At 41.8% G+C, this 20916-nt stretch overlaps 2 protein-coding genes across 5 annotated transcripts in view; both read right to left on the bottom strand.

Moving 5' to 3' along the window:
* Positions 1-20916, bottom strand: part of LOC111259157 (uncharacterized) — a 91784-nt gene that overhangs the window by 31708 nt on the left and 39160 nt on the right. The window lies entirely within an intron of this gene.
* Positions 1535-20916, bottom strand: part of LOC111259158 (uncharacterized) — a 50539-nt gene continuing 31157 nt past the window's right edge. Inside the window, exons 2-5 of one of the 3 annotated variants that reach the window (XM_086967761.1) lie at positions 9965-10079; positions 7743-9798; positions 7164-7403; positions 1535-2493 (exon numbers count right to left, since the gene is read on the bottom strand). In XM_086967761.1, coding sequence (XP_086823887.1) covers positions 10064-10079 — 16 coding nt within the window. In that variant the 3' untranslated portion in view covers positions 1535-2493; positions 7164-7403; positions 7743-9798; positions 9965-10063. The remainder of the gene's footprint in view (positions 2494-7163; positions 7404-7742; positions 9799-9964; positions 10080-20916) is intronic. The other 2 variants (XM_086967762.1, XM_086967764.1) reach the window with 2 other exon arrangements.

Genomic DNA, 20916 nt, shown 5'->3' with positions numbered 1-20916 from the left:
CTACTACTACTACTACTACTACTACTACTACTACTACTACTACTACTACTACTACTACTACTACTACTACTACTACTACTACTACTACTACTACTACTACTACTACTACTACTACTACTACTACTACTACTACTACGCCGCTAATGAGCAAAAGCCTTTTCAGGCGGCCTGCAACAAGAGCACGCTATAATAACATGTCGATCGATGATAAAGGCTAAAGCCGGTGCAGAATAGCAGGCCGCAAAGGCCTTGACTTATTACTACTAGTCCTATTGTCAATATAACAGACAAAGTTGCTCAGTTTTGTACGCCAATATTAAGCAACGAAGACGTTAACAGCAACGAAATAAACGCCGTAATGGGGAAGATATTTCGGTAGAAACAGGATGCGTGTCTTTTAACAGTAATAGGATCTGTTCGGACCACAGAAAACCAAAGCGTCATACGCTATGCTAATGCATCTCTACGTACACCGCACAGAGCGGAGAGCTGCAGAATGATGACATCAAGATAGAACTCGTCGAGTCAATGGCGCGTGCTATTTAAATGCCTCCTAGGCAGTTAATCTGCCCATAACATGTTTGCCCCGAAACGGCAGGATGTCCCAGTGGTGAATCTGGATTATATCTTTAGATTATGATTAGATAGCAGTTCCATTACATTTCGTAAGCCTCAATAATGGCGACGACTCGAAAAACAGACACAAAGAGCTCTGTGGCAGCCAACACCTAGCTAATTAAATACATATTTGATCCGCAGCTTTCGTTACTTATGATGCGTGTACTTATGCTAAATGTTGTCTCCTAATAATTAAAATGGCGTCGCACAAACAATTGATAAAAATTACCCTATGTTTTGTATTAAACATTCGCTTGGTAGGCCCATTTACAGGTACACGAAATGGTTTTTGTTAGGACGGTATTATGTACTTCGCGCTAGCTTTTGCTAAGGGTTTTTTTTGTGCGTGTTTGTATAAATACACACTAGTGAGCGGGTCCTAGTGATATGTCTCAACAATAAAACAATGGTAAAATATTATATCTTAATTTAATGATCGAATGTCTAGGTAACTTTTTTCTTAATGGAGCGGGATCATTTTTACTACAGATTATCGCTAAAAATAAAACTATATGAAAATATGCCCATTTTCAAATCTATTTCCTATATATATATATATATATATATTGCGATTTCCGAAGCATCCGAAAGCCTAAAACACCGAAAACAATAACGACAAAAATACCTTTACAACGAAAAGGGAAAAGTCGATTTTCTGGGTTCATTAAATACGCTCTTATAGATTGGCCAATTCTGGGTTTACGTTGGATAAGCGAGTAAGCGAGTGCGCTTATCATTCGAACGCATAACCGTTTGAATTGGATCGATAATTGTATTTACTAAGCAGATTTAAAGATAAATTGTATTTGTTGAATGTCGTAATGAACCCCACGGGTAGGAACAACGGTATATGGGGCGGAAGCTTGGGCCGACAAGCTGCTTCATAACTATCATGGAGAATGACCGACGCCGAGACTGCCTGTTGAAAACGTTTATTCGCTCATACCGACTAGAATTAATGACAAAGTACGAAGAATACAAATATGTAAATGTAAAAAAAGCGGGTAACGGATCTTCGTTATTTTTTTCTAATTTATTGTAGCGTTCCAGTAATTAAGCACACATTACGTTTTCTATGACTTCTGCTTGTCTTTCATATACACCGATGTGATTCGCGAAGTTCGAAGGAAGTCGTTCATCCGCCTTCGGAAGCGATCCATTCATCGACCCATTTGCGGACTTCGGCCTTTGACCTGAAGTGTTTGCCTTCCTGGCTATGCTGCATTAATAGAAACATGTATAATCAGATGAAGTCATGTTCGGGCCATACATCGGGCGGGGAAGAGTTTCCTATTGGAAATTCGTTAGCGCTCGCTAGAGCCAATGTGCTGTTGTCGCACGGCAGTATCACTTGCCGGCACCCTTTTTCGATCGGAGACCTTTTTCTGTCTATGTCATGGCTCGGTCGAATGAGTTTGTTTGAACAACGATCTCCTGTAGTTCTTTTCTAAGGTATGAGTAGCTCATAGTATGACACTGCCTTTTCACTCCGCTATATTTAACCATAGAGAAGTCCTCGTGATGTCGAATCAAAGAGCCTAACCTTTCTGGTTTGCCTTTAGGGGTGCCATAAAAGGTCGACCCCTTATCGTCGACATCCATCTAGTATAAGAAACACCTTTTCTTGTGTCGTGCAAGCAACGGAAAGCCTGTTCTCAGATGTTTATATCATTTTTTCCGAGTTAATCGAGAGTCTACTTTTTTTCTTTAAAATGTTTTCGAGTGCACGCGAACGATTGACGCACTTCTAGCTGTATAGAGAGCTCTCGGGTAGACTGCACCGATCGCTTAAGGAGTGCCTGAAGCTCGTCGTTGTTCTTCACTCCGAGTAACCGCTTACGGCGTGGTCTGTCGTCTGAATAGAAATCTCCGATTCTGAAACGGTCGGGACAAAACTGACAACTTTATAAGCAATTATTTTTCCGAGCACCTTATAAACCGAGCTCTAAAGCTGAACGTACCAAATCACTACTTCTAACGACGTAGTCCAGTGTAAATCAATTTTGATTACTGTCATTAGAACGCATCCTAATTATTCCAATTATCCTCCTACCTTTGGATCTATGATTCAGCCGTCAAAATAGTTTGCGGCCTGACGGCAAAAGAACCGTCGTAAGATAATTTACCTAAATACGATCAGCCACTGCGATTTATCGGCTCTAGCAGGAGCCTTGTACCTAACTTATTAAAAGGGACAAAACGGTATCTAAAATGGTAATTAAGTGGTAACGAGCATGAACAATACGAGTTAGTTCTATACTAGAACAGCATTCGTCCCTATATTGTAATTACTGCCCCATGATAATTCGCTATTATTCCGTCATAAGACTGAAAACACTTCGATTTAAATTACGCACGATCTAGCTAGAGAAATTAGGGAATGTCCGAAATCAAAGGACGCATGAGCCTACAGCAACCTACCGATGTAATCAGAGGCCAATGATACACAGAATATTCTTCAGCTGTTTCTTTTCTCGTTTGGTTTTTCATGGGGATGTACACACTTTAATCGAATCCGTCCAATCTACGACTATCGCATATTATCACCATAACGTAGAAGCTGACTGGCCTCTAATGCTGAAGTTCATAAGCGTACTAGGCGTCGTAGATGGAGAAGGCGGCGCTGGTATGTACGTTGGTCACCTGCTTGTACGTACGAGTCAACTACGTGACATGCAAACAGATGCGGACGGGTAGATGGCCAGCTTCCCTGAGGCAAAGCATCGAGAGATCGAGGAGAAAAAGCCTGCCCCCTATTTAAGGACTGCGTTGTTTTCTCCGATCGAAACTCACTACACAGCCGTTTTCTGACAGAGCAGCAGGAGCAGCTGATACCGACATTGTCTGGAAGTTGCCTACTGGTATTTTTAATTAAGCTGCAGCAAATCATTATTATTTATGGCCTTGCCATTTCGCTAATAACTTATTATTTATTTTACTGCAGAGAGACTATAATGTGCGGAAGGTAGTTACGACATGTTGAGATTTGGACAATTTTCCCATTAAAAAAAACTGTCGAAACCTGCGAGAGGGCTCTCTGGCCAGGTTGATGGATGATGGAAAGCCCAGTGCGATTTGTGTGGGGTCAATAGTTATCATATAATCGTAGTTAGCATCTGCACACTATTGTTGCCTGTCAGTGTACAATATGTTCGTCAGTCCGTAGGAAGCTGTGGTTCATAACGGCTGCATTGGCCCGCTACTACGACATATTGTTTCGCCGGCTTGATGACGTCCAGTCACTGCTGCGACACTGCTGTTCGCAACTGTCGTAAAGGAAAACTTTTCATCGGAAGTACGATTCATAAATGGGTTATGCTGTTATAACTTCGAGACGAAAAGAAACGCGTCCGCTTTTTCTCCGCACGCTAATTACGCGGCACCAATGTTTGGTCTCATTTATCTAACCGACATGAATTATGGCATAGGAAAGCCGCAAATAAATAGTCGGAAAGGCTGTCCCGCATCTTAGACCAAACCACCAATTGTTATTTCGTAATAGTCAATAATACACTGTGGTACCTCGATAGTGGTCTTAAGTGAACCGAGCGGGTTCCGTGGTGTTTATTGCGGATCATTCAATGAGAACCGAACGACTCGTATTGTAAGTTATTTTATAGTCTTCTAACGTAAAACCATGGAAAACTGATTACTTTTTTTTTTTTCTAACATAATATCTAAACTAAGTTTAAGAAATAACTCTTTATTATTATTCTGGAAAGCTAAGTTATATTTTAGCATAATTTTTCCTACAGAATCCCTCGTTACGGCTATGGTCGGTGTTACTTAAACTTGCCATTTGGCTGGCAAAAAATTTTTACGGATTTACACACTGATCCATTATCCATTAGTGACAAAGCAATTTAATCCTACGTGCTGAATAAACACATTTAGTTTAGAATATATCACCGATGGATAGGTAGACAGATAGTTTCGTCCCTGCAGTTTGTCCCGCATCTCTGACTAATATTGGGCCTGGTGCAGTTTTGAGATCAATATATGGTTCCTATAGGGCAATATTTAGAAGCTCTAAAGGCTTGAGCATAACGACTTTACTTAAGCTTCGCGAACCGCCGGGTATTGGGCTGACATCGTGACCCTACGCCAGCGGGGCCATCTCTACCGGTAGTAGGCGACGGGGTGAATCAGGCCGCCTTCGCTCCGGCTTCTAGAAGCAGTTCTTCTGCCCTAAACGGATTTTTCCATTTCATTCCACAATGTATTAGCGCAATATAATTATTTATTGCACATCCACCATCATTGTGCGGTATTCTCCATGATGGAACAGCGGTTACCAATAGAAGAGAAAAGTAAGACGATCTCGAAAAAAAAAAAAAGACGATCATATCGATTCAATCATTGGGCGCTCTTCGTTCTAGCACGCGGGGTAAATGCAGCTATGCATAAGAGCGCAGTTCATTGCGTTAAGGGATGACGTTGGCACAGACTCCACAAAGTGCAACGGCCAGTCGGGCGACCCAAAAAAACGAACTTTGTAACTTTTACCGAACAAATTTATTCAATTACGATGTGTTTCGCAAGGCACAGCAGCGCGTACGTATACGTGCTGTAGGTCGACCGGCCGCTCGGTCGGTCGGTTAGCTGGTCTGACGGTTGCTTAGTTGAGAGCAAAATGTTCCCTGAGGGCAAAGTGCCCGTCGCAGTCTGGGCGACTGGCATAGGCAAGCGGACGGATGGACGAGTTGCTGCTTTTCGGCAGCGAACGTAGTTACATACATACATACGAACGACGTGATAGATATCACTGCAGACAGGCTTACGAACAGCTGCAACAGTCAAAAAGATAGAAACAAATACGAAAATGGAAAGGAACGAACGAAAAAGCGCCGAGCAGAAAGAAGAGGGGGCGAGAACTCACTCAATTTTGTGGTTATGTGGAGGCTGGCCCAAAAAACTTTCTAACTTCTTTCCTAGTTACCAATTCATATCTGTTATTGTCTACCGGTTCGGTTCCCATCCGTTTGTCGACTGTGAGCAAGTATGCGACGCCTGTAGTGGCGGTGACCGTAAGAGAACTTCCTCTCACCATAAATGCTCATTTTGTCACACTCTAAGGAAACGCTATCTGAGCGCGGCAGCAAATAATAAAGCTATTCTTTTGCAGTTATCCGTAATGGCGTACGTTGTTTCAACGCGTTTTTTTCTATATCTCCATCCTTCAATAGCTCGCCCCAGCCACTAACATAGCTTTGTTAATCAGAATTTCAATGAAGGGTCTCCGTTTACGTTCGTATCCACGGCATTTTTTCGGGTACGATTGTCGTTGCAGCGTACCGATTCTCCGCTAATGAGCTGAGACCACTCTCACCCCTTACTTAGCAGGATAAGCAAGATTACAAATTTAAAAACGCTTAAGAACAACACCGCACCATACATGGTTATGTGCGGTTATTGCAACAATCAATATGTGCATTTTCTCAGTCTTCCAATACTTCCTTCTTCATTATTTAGTAATGTGTGTAAAATGCTGAGCACTATAGCGATCAGCAGGTCACATTGGTGCCTCTCACTATTGTATGCGTGTACTGTCCACGTGATCAAGATTTAAATTATCTCGCCTGGCACCTTTATTTAATTATAAGACTTAGAAAAAAAAAAAAGAACAAAGTCTGAACTGGTAAAATCTCTGTTCTTTAAATTTGCTGCACTATGGTGCGTCAGAGGCCGTAGCCGCTCAGGCAATGCTAGCAGAAGCTACAGGGATTGGTAGTGGAGTTGCTCTCACTATTTCTATCCGTATTCGTAAACGTGACCGTTGCCGCAAGCTTTTGTGTCCCATGTCAACGTAGGCACCTTATTTGTGCTGTATATACTCATTAATATTGGGCAAATAAAAGTTGTCATCGATCGACAAGAACTGCCTTCTAATTACTTATCGGTCGTGGCGAAACCGATAAAACAGTTCGAGGAAGGACGGTTATAGGGAATGGATGTCAAGAGGCTGGAAAGCAGATCTGCATAAAGAACAGATTTTTTGTTTGTTCTGAGTTTGCCTATGTGTTCCGATTTTTACTTGCCGATGAATCTGATAGCTGACTCCAAGCGTGAGGCGAAATCTGCGTATGCCCGAATTCGAACCTAGACCATCACGTGTCCCTAAGATTAGCAGGCAAACACGTTACTATAACGGCGACCTTCTAGGTCTGCCTGGAACGAATCGGCTACGCTTGACTGGTCATGCTGCCAAAAGCAAGATGTCTAGTTTCTCTGTGTGTTTTTATCAAGTAGAGGCCTACTTCTTTTAGATGAGTCAGAGACATATCATTATATGTGTTATAGACACATGGAGACACACCTACAGAGTGAGTGTGGAGAAGGGGGTCTTTGACATCCGCCGTTCGTCGAGCGCCGCAGGGTGCGAAACGCATCGTCGTAGATCTACCAACAATAGGACAGTTATTATGAAACAGCTCTATGGAGGGCACCACTTAACAAAAACGAAGTAGAAGCAGCAGTGACAGAATCAGCATTGCCAACCAAGAAAATGTTGGTTCAATTCATTTCGTTTCATCCATCACATTCACCTCATTCAGTAGAGGAAACTGGGTTGGCTAAAAAAAGCCGGGTTGACCCACCAAGCCAGTCTCCCGCGTGCGTGCCAATGCTGTTACAACTGGCGGTGGCGGCTTAGTTGAGCCTGGCCTAAAACGTCAACTGCTACTCAGGCGTCAGCTCTGTTTCCCTAGAGCTTCTACTATTACTGGTCCTTGCGTCACTGTGGTCCACCGTCTAGGATGTGGCGAATATCGGACAGCCAGGCCTACCTATTGAATGGAAATAGGGTCAGAAAGCAGGTTAATAGGTGAACAGAGAAGAGTTTTTAATTACGATACAGTTAATCCCTAGCAGCAGAAGCAAGAGCAGCGATGTAACAGACTACAAAGATTAAAGCGGTACCGAGCAGCGTGTCAATCGCCTAGGCGATAGATTGGGAAACGAATACGCACTCGTTCCAAAATCAAACCAGTCTACCTCACTCTATATACATATATATGTATACACCCATGAAAATATTTACTTACATTTTAACAATGTGTGTCTATTGATTGTTTAATGTCAACCTGCTGTTCTTACCTGATTAACATCGGGAGATAACTACTTACCAATTGCGACACCATTTTCCGCAAACATCGTCGGTCACAATAAACAGAACTATATAATTGTCCTTTGTCCACCTTTGTGTTTCCGATACGCAGCTATGCATTAGTACAAGTTCACAGAATTCTCCGTAATTGGAAAGAAACATTGACGTATGTTAAGATAACGGCTATGAAGTTGCGCCAGCGTCCTGATGACGGCAAAAAATCCACAATATCACACGCGAAGGAACATGACGACGCTACGATCCTGTTATGACAGCTCGAGATGTCAGCAGCATTGTCAATAACAGAACAACAATTTCGGAGTGCGACAAGCTAAAAGAGAGTCACCGACAGACCGACCGATCGGCCGGCCAAAGCTTGTAAAATATCATTATTAATGGCTGTTCAATTGTTCGTTTGCCCCAACAGATACCGCGATATGTAAATGTGTCGGGGCCACACTAGATGCCTCTCTTACTCGATGCCATTATAGGATATATATATATATATATATATATATATAAAGAGAAGCAGCTATTTTAAAGCATCTGTGCAGATAAGTAGCACACCGATTATGCTGGATCAGCAATAAACTGAGACGGATTCGGCCGACAGCCGTCTCACAGTAACGCCAATGTCATGAAATAGAAATTATGCTGTCACTTGAGTTAACGACGTGTGCAGACAATTTTCCAATAAACCTGCTTAACGATGAGCTTCATCCATGTGAATGAGGGTCTGTCATGACGAATACGCGACTACCGCTACCAAATGAAGTTGCTAAGAACTTCATGAGACGGACGACGAGCAAACAGACAGATCATCAGACAGACAACACTCACGTAATCATCAGCATCGTTCCCACAGCATAACCATTACATTTATCAGCTACCAGCAGCAGCGACGATAATAACAACCAGGTCAAAGTGACGACAACGGCAACAACGCCACGATTTTGGAGCATTCTAGAGCCCACAGCGATGTGGTACGATGAAACCGAAGCATATTGAATTCAGGGATTGCTGATGATTTTGCGGTAGTACGCCTAAGCACATCATACAGCCGTACAACAACGTATGTCGGAAGAATAAACGGACAAGTACTAAGAACAGCACTTCAAACAAAATGAGCCCCAAGACAGACACGCACAAGCACTCACACAGACGCCACGGTTCCTACCGCCCGGCCGGGCTCGCTACGATCCTCCTTCCGTGCCTAGGCGCACAAAGGCACACTTACTCACTCGCGTAGACCTAGGCGTACAGCTCGTGATGTGCAGTTTGGACTATGAAAAAACGCTGCGTCTAATAACTCGTCCCAATTCCAATGGACCCTTACCTACTATCATCCTATCTACTTCCTAAGATATAGTCATGCTATTACAGTCAGTTAGTTATCACTCGTAATTAATAGACCCATAGAAACAGAGACATATGTGTCTCTGTTTCTATGGCTGTCGGCTCTTTTCTCCCCCTCTCTGGCACAGATTAACCGTGGTCAGAATTGATCAGAAGCAAACGCACAGTTGATAAGCACAACGATGATTGCAGTAACACCAACAACTGCTATGTATGGTAATGTACGTGTGTAAAATATTGAGTTCCGGATCTGTTTAGTTGCCGATTCGCTGACTAACAAGCAAGGCTCTCTGATCGGTCAATGACGTCGGAATTGATCAGGGGCCGTTCGTTCCTGACACACAATTTAACAGTCGCCGTTTTCGACCTCCAATTCTTATATAAAAACAAGTTTAGCAGGGAGAAAAAAACCAGCAGTCTCAGATTGAGCTCGTCCCTTATCATGCGGGTGGATACTCTAAAAAGAAATAGAATTCTACCACGGCCAATGTCCTTGCAACTTTATTCAGTGTTAGTATTTTGTGTGCTTCTTTCGTCGGTGTTTGTCATCGGCTCTGATGTCTACTCGTGTTCTCTTTCGCTTATTATGCTACTATAGTCGTTACAGGCGGGTAACCTGTTTCGACGAGCGCCTAATCCAACCTTAGCTCCTCCACATTGTGTCATTCGCTAGTTTAAACACTATATAATATATCCACGCATGATATGTTAGCGCTTACCTGAAAGAACATAGGGAGCAGCAAATATTAGTATGGTTCATTCGATAGTAGATGGAATCGAGTTGATAGCCTGCCTTTAATTGCTTATCTATGGCAGGAAAATCCTTTCCTAGGCATATACACCGGTTATTAGTATCGATGCTACATAAATGAACATTTTAGATACCTTTTAAAGGTAGCGACCGCACATCTGGTATCTGCAAAAGTCGAGCTACGCTTCGAATAAGGACCTCCTATCACTATTCCCGTGTACGTTAGGACGCGCCTACTGCCACAACAGCCTAAAATTTATGATTATTAGTGATTAAAGGACAGCGGCAGGATATTCCGTTGTTAAAATTGATCAACATATATTTGTTACTCTAGTTTTTTAGTCGACGAGGTCGTTCGTGTATCGCATAACATTAAACTTTACATGATTGTTGTCGTCAAGCTGGCGGCGCATTTTGCCCCACGACCATACTAACGACCTTGATATTATATTCATTAAGTGTCCTAACAAATTTTCGGAGCACGATAAACAATAGGGGGGTCTAGAAAGGCATTGCCCAAGTTAAAAGCTTTAGCTAAATGAAGTTAAGTTAGACCCAACAAAATGCTAGCAGTACAACCAATTACAATGGCACTGTCTTACAATTGTTGTATGAATAGTATCTATCTATCTATACTCAATAGCTTTCCATGAAACATATTATTTAGTTTCAGTTCATTTTTATAATTCGCGCCACCGATAAAGCCGTTAGGAGTACGTTACTTAACGAAGTGTGTTACGTTAAAGTGTGCGTTGCACAGAAGCTGTAAAAATTAGATTTATCCAAGCAATGTAAGGATGGTTCGATGTTTTGATCGCATCTACGTGTATCCCAATACAACACTGGCAAACTTCAAATAAACGAGACGTCTATGAAGATTAACACAAAATGATTACTGAACATCGGAAAAATGTTACAAACTCTGTTATAATTATAATTACAATGGTGAACATCAGGAACGGAGTGAAGTTCCAGCTTGCTACAAAAAATCGTCAGATTATTTTTTGTCTAAGCCTATTTGTGAGAGCAGATAGGCGCGCACTCTTCGATACAAGCGACCATACTATTGGCGAAATGCCAGGAAGGCATTGTAGCATTGATTGATTGATTGCCCGCTGAAGTAACAAGCTATCGCCATCACCGTCGAACAAATCGTATAGTTTTAAGTCATCGATGTAGAGCCGGTGGCAAACCCTGACTGGAAACACATCTTTAAATCGAGCGCAAAAAAGCTAACTGGAAAAAAGCCGATACAAGAAGCTTGAAGCATCCTGGGGGACACCTCACACCGACTGCGTGGATGCTAGTACGGCCGCGTCTCTGTCAAGTGCTAATCAGGAACTAACAAACAGAGCCAGGATGAAACCATTTATCAACACATGATTTGTCGAGAACGTCCTTGTCATAGTCATCGTTTGATCGTTCTTGAAATTTCTTTTTACCCTATTATTAAGCAGGTACAAATACCCCACAGCAGGCAAATTAGCAGCCATATTATAAATCTCTCTCTTCATGTGATGCTCACACGTAGATATTATTATGGTTTCATAACGCTTCTCGGTTCTGCCTTCTCAAGTATAATAATAGATAAGATCAGGTTGAAATATCTAGACAAGCCATTCTGCAACAGATGTACACTTTTTGTATACGAAATGGTGTGGTTTCGTGGAGGTTGCAGGGGGGGGGGGGGGGGTAAGAGGCCTAGTAGTGTTATTAAGGTTTGTTTCACTTATTACATGGGCCTGAAATAGCAGGGTTATTTTTAGCCTTATGCTTCTGTCAGGACGGCCAACTGTTTATAATTTCTTTGCAGCACTGGACAACACAACCAACTAGCACCAGTCGACAAACGTTATTAGACGTGCAACAGCGTACGGGATAAAGAATATATATATATATATATCTTACAGTTCATCGTGCTATAAACGCGTACACGTGCAAACGATGCTATGAAATGAACCACAAATAGTTTTTTCTGGCCGAAAAAATAATGTTCGATACCATTTTTCCGTTCCTTTGTGAGGGAAACATGCAATTCCTTAGATAGAAAAATAAAATTCTGCTAGTGATTTCAAGATGTATCATTGTCACCAACTATTACATTTGATGTTTCACAATGAGGCTGTCTTCGACTTTTTACCTCTGACTGGCTGGCTGTATGATGCGTTAGAGGATATAATAAGGAGTATAATTAGTCTCTCTTTTCTGTTATAAGCAAGTGGCGGTTTTATAGCTTGCGCAGAAGCAAATTTTCTGCTACTTTTCAGCGGAACTCGTCATCAACGAGGCTGTAGGATGATACCGCTACACAGCATCGGCAGCAGAACATATGGCAGCAATAGTAGCGTAGGAGTTCATTAATTAAGTCAATTAAGCGACCATGTATGTTTTCTCTGCCTACACATCTGTTTGTCGTTTCCCCGTTTCAGCAACACTTTCTATAATAGTATGTATTTTCTTCTGAGACGCATTCAGTTTGCTGTTTCAGTACTCTCCGTGTTATCATTACAATTACTGCTCTTGCCAGTACTATTACAATTAGCGATACTGCAGCGGTTCTCTTGAGCTCTTTTGATCGGCCTTCAAACATGTTGCAATACGAGGCGTCTTGTATCAGAAGCTGGCATAAAAGAAACATTGATAAGTACACATTTAGCTACGACGGCGGCAGGGCTGGCAAACGGGAATGTGTAGGCGCATAGCCGGAATGTGTCAGAAAAAAGGTCGAAGAGCCACAAAAAACGTTGATCGATTCAACGAAAAAAATAAGCCCAAATAAGATCTCCCCGTCCAGCAGCTACGAGCTACGAGTAGCGTACGTACAGCTAGGAAAAATGGAGACGCAGTCACCAGCGGCGGCTTTGAGTGACTCTTCGTTAAGACAACGGTCTGCTGCTCGAGCGAAAAGGGCCTTTTTAGGAAACAGCCGTGCCGCTTAGTAGCGGCTTTGCAGTTCTGGCGGTAACGTACTTCGAGCGTACTCCAAGCAGCCTAACAAAAGAGGTCCTTAGCAGTCCCAGCAAACCGATCGAGTGCTTAGAACGGTTCCACTTGAACGGTTACTTGAAGAAGAATGTTGCGTTTACTTCGGGAACAAGCGATGGATAGGCGACTTACGGCTGATAACCTAGTTTTAGTTAAGCTGAGTCGACCAGGAAACACAAGGCATCCAGGACGGCAGGATCAAGGGGTGGAGAGTGCGAAGTCAGAGGATTCTGCCCAATCCTTGGCCGTCTTTCAGCTACGTGATTCTTTCTACAACCTTGCAACAGAGACTCAAATGGTCCAGAAGCGAAGGTCTTCCTTCGTATCCACTAAACACTGTTGTTGCTATTGGCTGCTGCACTGCCGATTGTAGAGGTGTCCACTGTAACTAATGCAGTGTAGACATATCTCATTGCAACCTGACTAATTGCTTTCCCTCTCCCCTGCAAGATCTGTTCTTGAGAGGAGCGCTAGTGGAAGCTATTTTTTAATACCATGAAGATGTCCTCTCTTCCGCGAACTTGTTCTGGGTGCTTGAATTCATACGTTAAACGAAGGAGATTCGCCGATCTACTAGGTCAACATGAAAAATGTATAACTCGACCTCGTTGTGGAATCGCGTGCAAACTGTGCCCAGATACTATAGAAACGTTACTCATTAAGTAGTATGCCACATTAAACGTATATTAATTTATATATGCGATAGGTTAACCGGACTCCGTCAAACACTCCAATGGACGAAAGGCTCCAATGCGTCGTCCTTGACTCGGAGGTTACACGGCCGCTTCTTTCTGTTTTTGGAAGCGGCCTCGTTGGCGCGATTGCTGTTTTATTTGGCCTGTAAGAGCAACCCTCTCTTCGGGAGGCTATGGAAGAAAACTCTTCTTACGAGAAGTGGCTCGTTTCGAGCGAAGGATTTTATTGGGCCAATAACAGGGCAACTATGGGACGGCAAGTGACCCAAGTCAACGTTGCTACAAAAGTAAGTGAGCTGCAATGGCATTTTGAGCTGAGGCGTCACCCCGAAATTCACCTAAGTATCCTATTTTGACGAAAGAAATCAATTGCCTGTTATTATAGTACCATTAGCGTTAGCTGACTCCTTCTGGGCTGTGTAGGATTTTATATGCAATATGTATATTTTGCGGCCCTCGCATCCTTGTTTTTATTAGTACAACATCTTGTTAGTATTATAATACAGTTCTTCTCTATTTCGTTCTCACGAATAATGTGTAAGTCGTTGATGATTACCTAGTTAAGCTACGACTGAAACAAAACATTGGTGCCCATGTGCAAGGAGGACTAAATCAACTATAATCAGTGACCTGCCCGTTATGGCAGGGCTGGGATATCTTTCTTATTATGTATCTTTGAAATTTGCAGTTTACCCATAGGACCTTCCTTTAGTTCCTTTGTCAGTAAAAATAGGCTGCTTACGCTGATTGCTACAACAGGAGACCCACTGCACAAAAGCGTTGAATGCGATACGTACGTAATCGAGGCCTTAGCAACGTCCCGATAACATAATCGGATTCAACCAGCTGATTTAGCCAGCCTCTCTATATCCTAAAGATGATTCCAAAAAAACCCAAGTGGACGAGTTTAATCACTCTAATGTCATTACTGTAGTTTCGTACGGTATACCAGTTCCAAGGTAAACAAATAAAAAAAGATGGCAATACAGAAACAACACGAAAGTCCTTGTGGGTAACGTTGCAAGATGTCGTCTTAACGCTATTAGCGGTACGCGGTAAGCGTGCATAACGTGATTCTTTCTGCATATACAATGTTTATTATCTAGGTACTGAAGCTAGGTAAATTACTATTCACGTTTTCTACGAAAATATTCTTCTGTTTGCCAGCAGTACTGTGTATTCTTCTCGTTTCACCTGCATAAGCCTGTCATCTATTCTGTTTCGTTAGATGTTATTCAGTGCTCACGTTATTATTTTGAACATAAACCCCTATAATACTGCATCGTTCCGTATGCGGGTCCATATTTAGAAGCAGCATTTCCATTATTATCATCTCGTTGCACTCGCCTGTTTCGGCCTTCGATTTGAAGCCGTTTCTATAAATTCTGCTGTCACGTCGGTTGAACGATAGCGACGCACATTACCGCCATATTCTGACTAGCTGGTAAGCTCGAACGACAATGCAGCTCAATGATATTTATGCAATTAAATCCGCCAAAATCAATGGAAAGCTGGGATAACTCAGTTGGACTAAGTTCGTCAGTGAAAATCTGTCGATCGCTTCTCATAATCCGCCGTGCTTGTGATGGCCACTTTTTTTCATTTCTGGCTTTTTTAGGAAGGAAAAAGTGATTTTTGCGCAAATGTAAGAATCGCAGAGGCATGTCAGCTTTGTTGTTGGCTTCCTAGAAAATACATTGCTGATCCTCTGACACGCATCGGTCCTTTCGAAGGGGATCGACATCGGTTAGCGGATCTATTATCGTCGGTATTTAACATTTAATTGAGTGAAAAAAAACGTAAGTGTACCAAATCAGTTACAATCATCGGCTCTGAAGATAAATGCCCCTGTTAACTTTAGTTAATGGCAGTCCTTTTTTTCTTCAGCAATCGTAAGAGCAGCCAGATACACATGTACATACCTACTGTTATTGTTATCTTTTTGTTTATTTAATTTGTTATTGGGATTTTAGGAAAACTTTATAATAAAGAATAAAGAAGAATATACAGCGTTTAAGTTCTGAATTCGCGTCAAAATATTTACTACGAATTTGCCTACCCACGGCGCTTTCGAACAATCTTTTGTTGTAAGACTTTTTTTGGAAACATCCGATAGAAGCACTTATTATAAAATAAATGTCCTCCCAAAGGTCCATGCGACGCCTGACTGACCTAGAAGAAGTCTGTGTTCGTTAAAAAATGTAGCCGTAGCCAAATGGATAAATTTTATTGAAATGGGTACCTCCTAATTTACACGCGGCAAGCTGTGAACGCTACGTGGTGAACCTTTTCACACTCAAGTTAGCCAGTTGCAACGGCAATATGTCCGCATTTCGTGACTAGATAGGCCTCGTTCTTGCTGTACACCGTCACTAAACTTTGTCACTCCATAGTCATCAATGGGGAAAAGTCCTTCACTAGCCCCATAGGCCCCAATCGCTTTCGGGGCCTATCTGGTCAGCTCCAGGCGCATCAGCACATACGCAATGGTGACAGTTACTAGACCTTTTTTTTTTATTCTTTATTTTAGGACTCTTTTTGCAGAGTCCATTGTAGAAAACATCTACAAACGTATATGAACGTGCAGACGTGAGTACCTCTGCACGCACGGACAAACAGAAAAATACGGCAATCTTTATCTACAGCGGTCGCAGCGTTGCACAGCGATGGCCTCAAATGCTTAGCTCAAGGTTGCAGTAGTGCCAACAGGAGATTATTATTACAGTTAACATAGCTCTAAAGCGGTATGTAGTATTTAAGACAATATAAAATGCATCCTGGTTCAAGCGTCGCAACCGAAAAAACGCGCTGCTACCCTTGTGAGATCCTTTCTCATAACAACGACAACTGCAATAACGGTAACAGCATCAGCAGCGACAACCAGGTCTTGCGTGTAGCTGAAATTCACACGCATTTTCGGTCTGTGGGCCAATCTATTAGATAAGCATCTGACTGAACATCGGTTCAACATTAGCCATATAGAAATTTTAAGAGAACTGCGAAGGACGAGGCAGTTCTTAAACGGTCACGCGCGCACGAATTACCAATATACACATGCACACATTGTTATATACTGTATACTCGACACTTTCAGGACTGACTTATTATTGAAGGTCATTATACAACGAGAAAGCGCCTACAGCGTTCTGTACTACAATAGCAGCCATAGTGCAGAAAAATAAGACGGTAGCTGAGGTTAATAACAAGGGGCCACTATCAATATCCCATGAAATCCTAGTGATTACGAAGTGATCACCAAATTACCTAGTGATTACCAAATTACGAAGCGTAGACACGTACAAATATTACGACTACTATATTACTAACTAAAATTCTACGAATAAATACATACAGTCCGTTGTAGGCCCTGTACCTTATGCCTTTTGAGAATTTAACTTGGGTGGGCTGCCACAACCAATCGGCAACGACTTTTGGCCCGGCCTTTATGTACTTACGCATGAGGATTTTGATAATGAAACTTCTCACCGAAATATCTACAGAACACGATAAGCCAGTAATGTATTATCTTTTCTACAGCTTTTGTAAGAAATATATGCAGTCAAAAGCAAGCCGCAGCAGCGGTACAGGAACGAAGTGAGCCCGCTCTGCCGAATCTCGCAAAGGCGATGATCTCCTTGCGTCGTCAGCTTTCACCCGAAAAAAGCACCATCATGCATATGAAATGCAAGATAATAAACTCTAACCTTCCGAACTTCTGTTACTTTTAAAACGTTTTTTATAAGCCACAGTTTGATGGAACCGTGAGTCTATCAATTCCGCTTCCTTCTCAACTCCGCGCTTAAATCACCTAACATTTATATGTCTATCATTTTTACCGTTATTTATTTAACTAAAGTGAACAAATACAGTATTTTCGTATGTAGCACACCTGGGTGCAAGCACAAGTGTACTTCAAGATGAATCGACTTCCATCATAGTTCTCACCATTTTGTCATCGGGGTGGGGGGTATGGGGTGTCTTTCCATGAAATTTCTCTTCCGGAATTTTACAAGCCATGTGGCTCATGGTGCTTTCAGTGATGGATATTTCAGCAAGTCGAGCGTTTGTATGGCGAGCTGTGTCCGCTGCCGAAGTTGTTAATAACTTGAATACGTAAACTATTCAATTTTTCTGTTGTTCCATGGTACCAGTTTGGAATAAGACTAACGTTTCTTGCTTTTTATAGCGAGCACTCGAGATACGAGATAAACCATAGCTATTGTATCACTTACTAGTATCACATAGTTAATAACACATAGTGCTAATTCATGTGAAAAAAAAAACTCCAAAATATACAAAAAGGGTAACGCATCAATAACTTTTAGCCGCTATTTACGTTGATTGATACAGAGGACTTATTGATATACAAAAACCTCTAAATAACACCCGCAGATATTCTACGAACTACTTAATTTTCTAAATATTAGGAAAATTAGGAAGAGGAACAGTAGCCACAGTACAAGCGTACCGTGTAAATACATGATCTGTTGTTATTATTAACTTTTTGCAATTGTTTCTGTGTATGTATGTATGGTACGATGAAGTATCATGCATGTTTGTTTGGTTGCCGAAGAAAGACAATTGGGGCTGAAACAGCATAATGACTCAATGTGTCATTGGCTCGAATGCGATAGACACCAAGTTTAGACGATATGTGAATGAGTAACTGAAAGTTAAGGGGGAAAACTTCATAGCTAAAGCATTTGCACAGATCGTTCGTTATAATATTTATCATGTAGCGGTATTTAAAATTAGTCAAACACATTTCTCCATTAGGTTATTTTTGACGAAATTACTCATTATCATTCATCAGCAGAAGTAAATAAAACAAATTTATAATAATTGATATAAATAAATGATCTTTTTATTTTTTATAATATATTTTATATAAATGTGGTTACGAATACTTCTCTAGCGTAGCGGAAAAGATATTGTTTTTTTTAATACAGATCTTTTTTTCTACAAATAAAAATCTCACCTATACATTTATTCAGTCATTGTTTTTATCCATAATATTAATCGTATGCACCATCATTGGCTCGGTTCTCCAGCTTATACGAACGCTAAATAGCCAATTCACAAAATTCAAGACGGTCAACGCACTGGGGCAAAAAAAACAGCCCTATTTAAATTTGGCTTTCCCTAATAAGACGAAATATGAGAGTCCAATAGGATCGAACTACGAGTCTTCAATGAATACTTAGTTGCGCTACAAACTGGTTATATGTGAAATGTCTACCACAACCCTATTACTTGCTATAATATTACATTAAACAGTTCTCTCTATGCGTGTACGTCTCTCAAAACGAATCTTCCTCGAAATCCACTTGTCAACCCTGGTAATACGTATGTGTTATAACTGTAAATAGATAACTTGTGAAACTTGTACCCTCACCTTGTGCATACAAACAAGCAACGTTTTACGTTTGCGGTTCTGTACTTTTTGAAGATTACTAACGGAACATGTTAGCTAACATTATCTGCGCGCTGAAATGAATCCCAATAACAATTAAAATGTAGAAACGAGCTATCAGCCTAGAGAGTCATCGTACATCAACAGAAAGACGATGCGCAGCTGACTAGTCCTGCCACCATATGAATATCTCGATCAGTGCGGATCGGAATGAGTCCTACAACTTTCTCGCAAAGGTCGCTATTTGCAATCCGCCAGTCGATAGCGTAGGTCGTCAGTGTAGACTAAAAAAAAACTCCCTTTCTAGGAGCATGGGCAAACAGCCTTTCGTAGAATGATTCAACGACCCTACTGATCTTCCTACTGACTGCCCAGATGTAGGAGGCTCATAAAAAAGGATCCTCCCACGAGGAGGACACATTCGATGACTGCCATCAACCGCCTAATCATAGCAAATCTGATAAATACAGTAATGAATGGGAAACAGAATAGTTAACGGGTGAAATATATACAACAACTAATCCTTGAGCATGAATCGAGAAATACGGAAAAAAAAAAAAAAACAATTCCCAATAATTATTAAATCTTGACCTAATAGCGTGCGAGAATAACTAATTCTACTGAAGTCGGACAAAACATTTCTGACCTTGAACACAACTGCAGTATCTGCTCGATGAGGCTAATATTAGTATAGTGTTTTAATTCCTTTTTGCGATTTTCTATATTTCAAAGATTTAATTTCTCTTAATTATTTGCACGATGCTTACAGACGTCGTAGATGGCGAATAAGCCCAGCGGAAAACGGGCAAGATCTACATAGCCGCCGTTTTAATCAATACAGGTAATCATGATATATACGTATGACATAGATACCGACACAATGCTGCCAATAGACTGTAACTATATTATAGATGCTCCACCCAAAAGATTACGAGAAAAATTTAGTACTAGTAGTAGGAGAAAATGTTACCTTGCTTTAGCCAAGTTTCGACACAACCAAAACAAAACAATGCGACAGCAAAGGCGAACATCGTTTCTCTGTCCGTGCCCTCTGAGGAGTTCCTTTTCATAGGGGCATACAGCACCCGGCAGCATCACTGGGGCGTCACAACATAAACGACGGGAAAATGCGGTGGCTAGCAGGATAAGTGGGTTAAAGGTGGGTCGTGAGAACGAGCCACGGGTTGCAGACGAAGAGAAAGCCTAAAGATTGTTGCCGGATGATTGGAATAATTCATTCCAGTGGCCAATTAAAGCAGAGCGGGAGGCAGAAGGAAGGTGGTTAAACACAGTGGCATCGGTGGCGGTGGGATGCAGAAAAAATAGGCGCAAGTTACTACTCAAAATCCGAGCGAGCGGCTTCGAAGCGACCTGTGAAAAAGGTTCGCCCCAAAAAAGCCGACTGGACCGAGAAACGAATCGCGCCGAGATGAACAGGGAGGGGCCAGTAGCAGTAACGTAAACGCAACACATTACTACTACACTACTTTATATCAGATGCAAGGATTCCAGTGGTAGTAGGATACAGTAGACGAAAAGGTGAAATGAGAACTTATTCAGTTTACGGCTGCCGTTGCCGTTCTTATCTCCTCTTTCGCCGGTAAACGAAATAACTCACGAAAAAGGTTATGATTTACGAACGAGGCCAGAAAGCGGAAGAATCGAACCGATATTTTTAGACCAAGACGGAGAGAAGGCTTTAAGCCGAACCTGAACCCGGGGGTTAGCTCCAAGTGAGCCTGCGCGTTGAATGGAAAGAGCGTAGAGGACATATCAGTGATGCTGAGGCCGAAACTCGTCGATGGCCGGCACAACGAACCAACAAGGGCCTGTTGAAATGCGCATAGCCATCAACAACTAAAAGAAAGGGTACGAGGAACCTTTGCCGAAGTCCTGCTACTAAAAAAAGCTAGGCACGTTGGTAGAGCGACAAAGTTATTGCTGCCGCGCTGACGATCTAGCAGAAGTGCGGCTAATCAAGAGTAGAAGTCTC

Source organism: Varroa jacobsoni, unplaced genomic scaffold (assembly GCF_002532875.2).
Source record: "Varroa jacobsoni isolate VJ856 unplaced genomic scaffold, vjacob_1.0 scaffold_300, whole genome shotgun sequence".
NCBI lineage: Eukaryota > Metazoa > Arthropoda > Arachnida > Mesostigmata > Varroidae > Varroa > Varroa jacobsoni.
The sequence above is the reverse complement of the archived record's forward strand: the minus strand, read 5'-3'. Positions and strand labels throughout refer to the sequence as shown.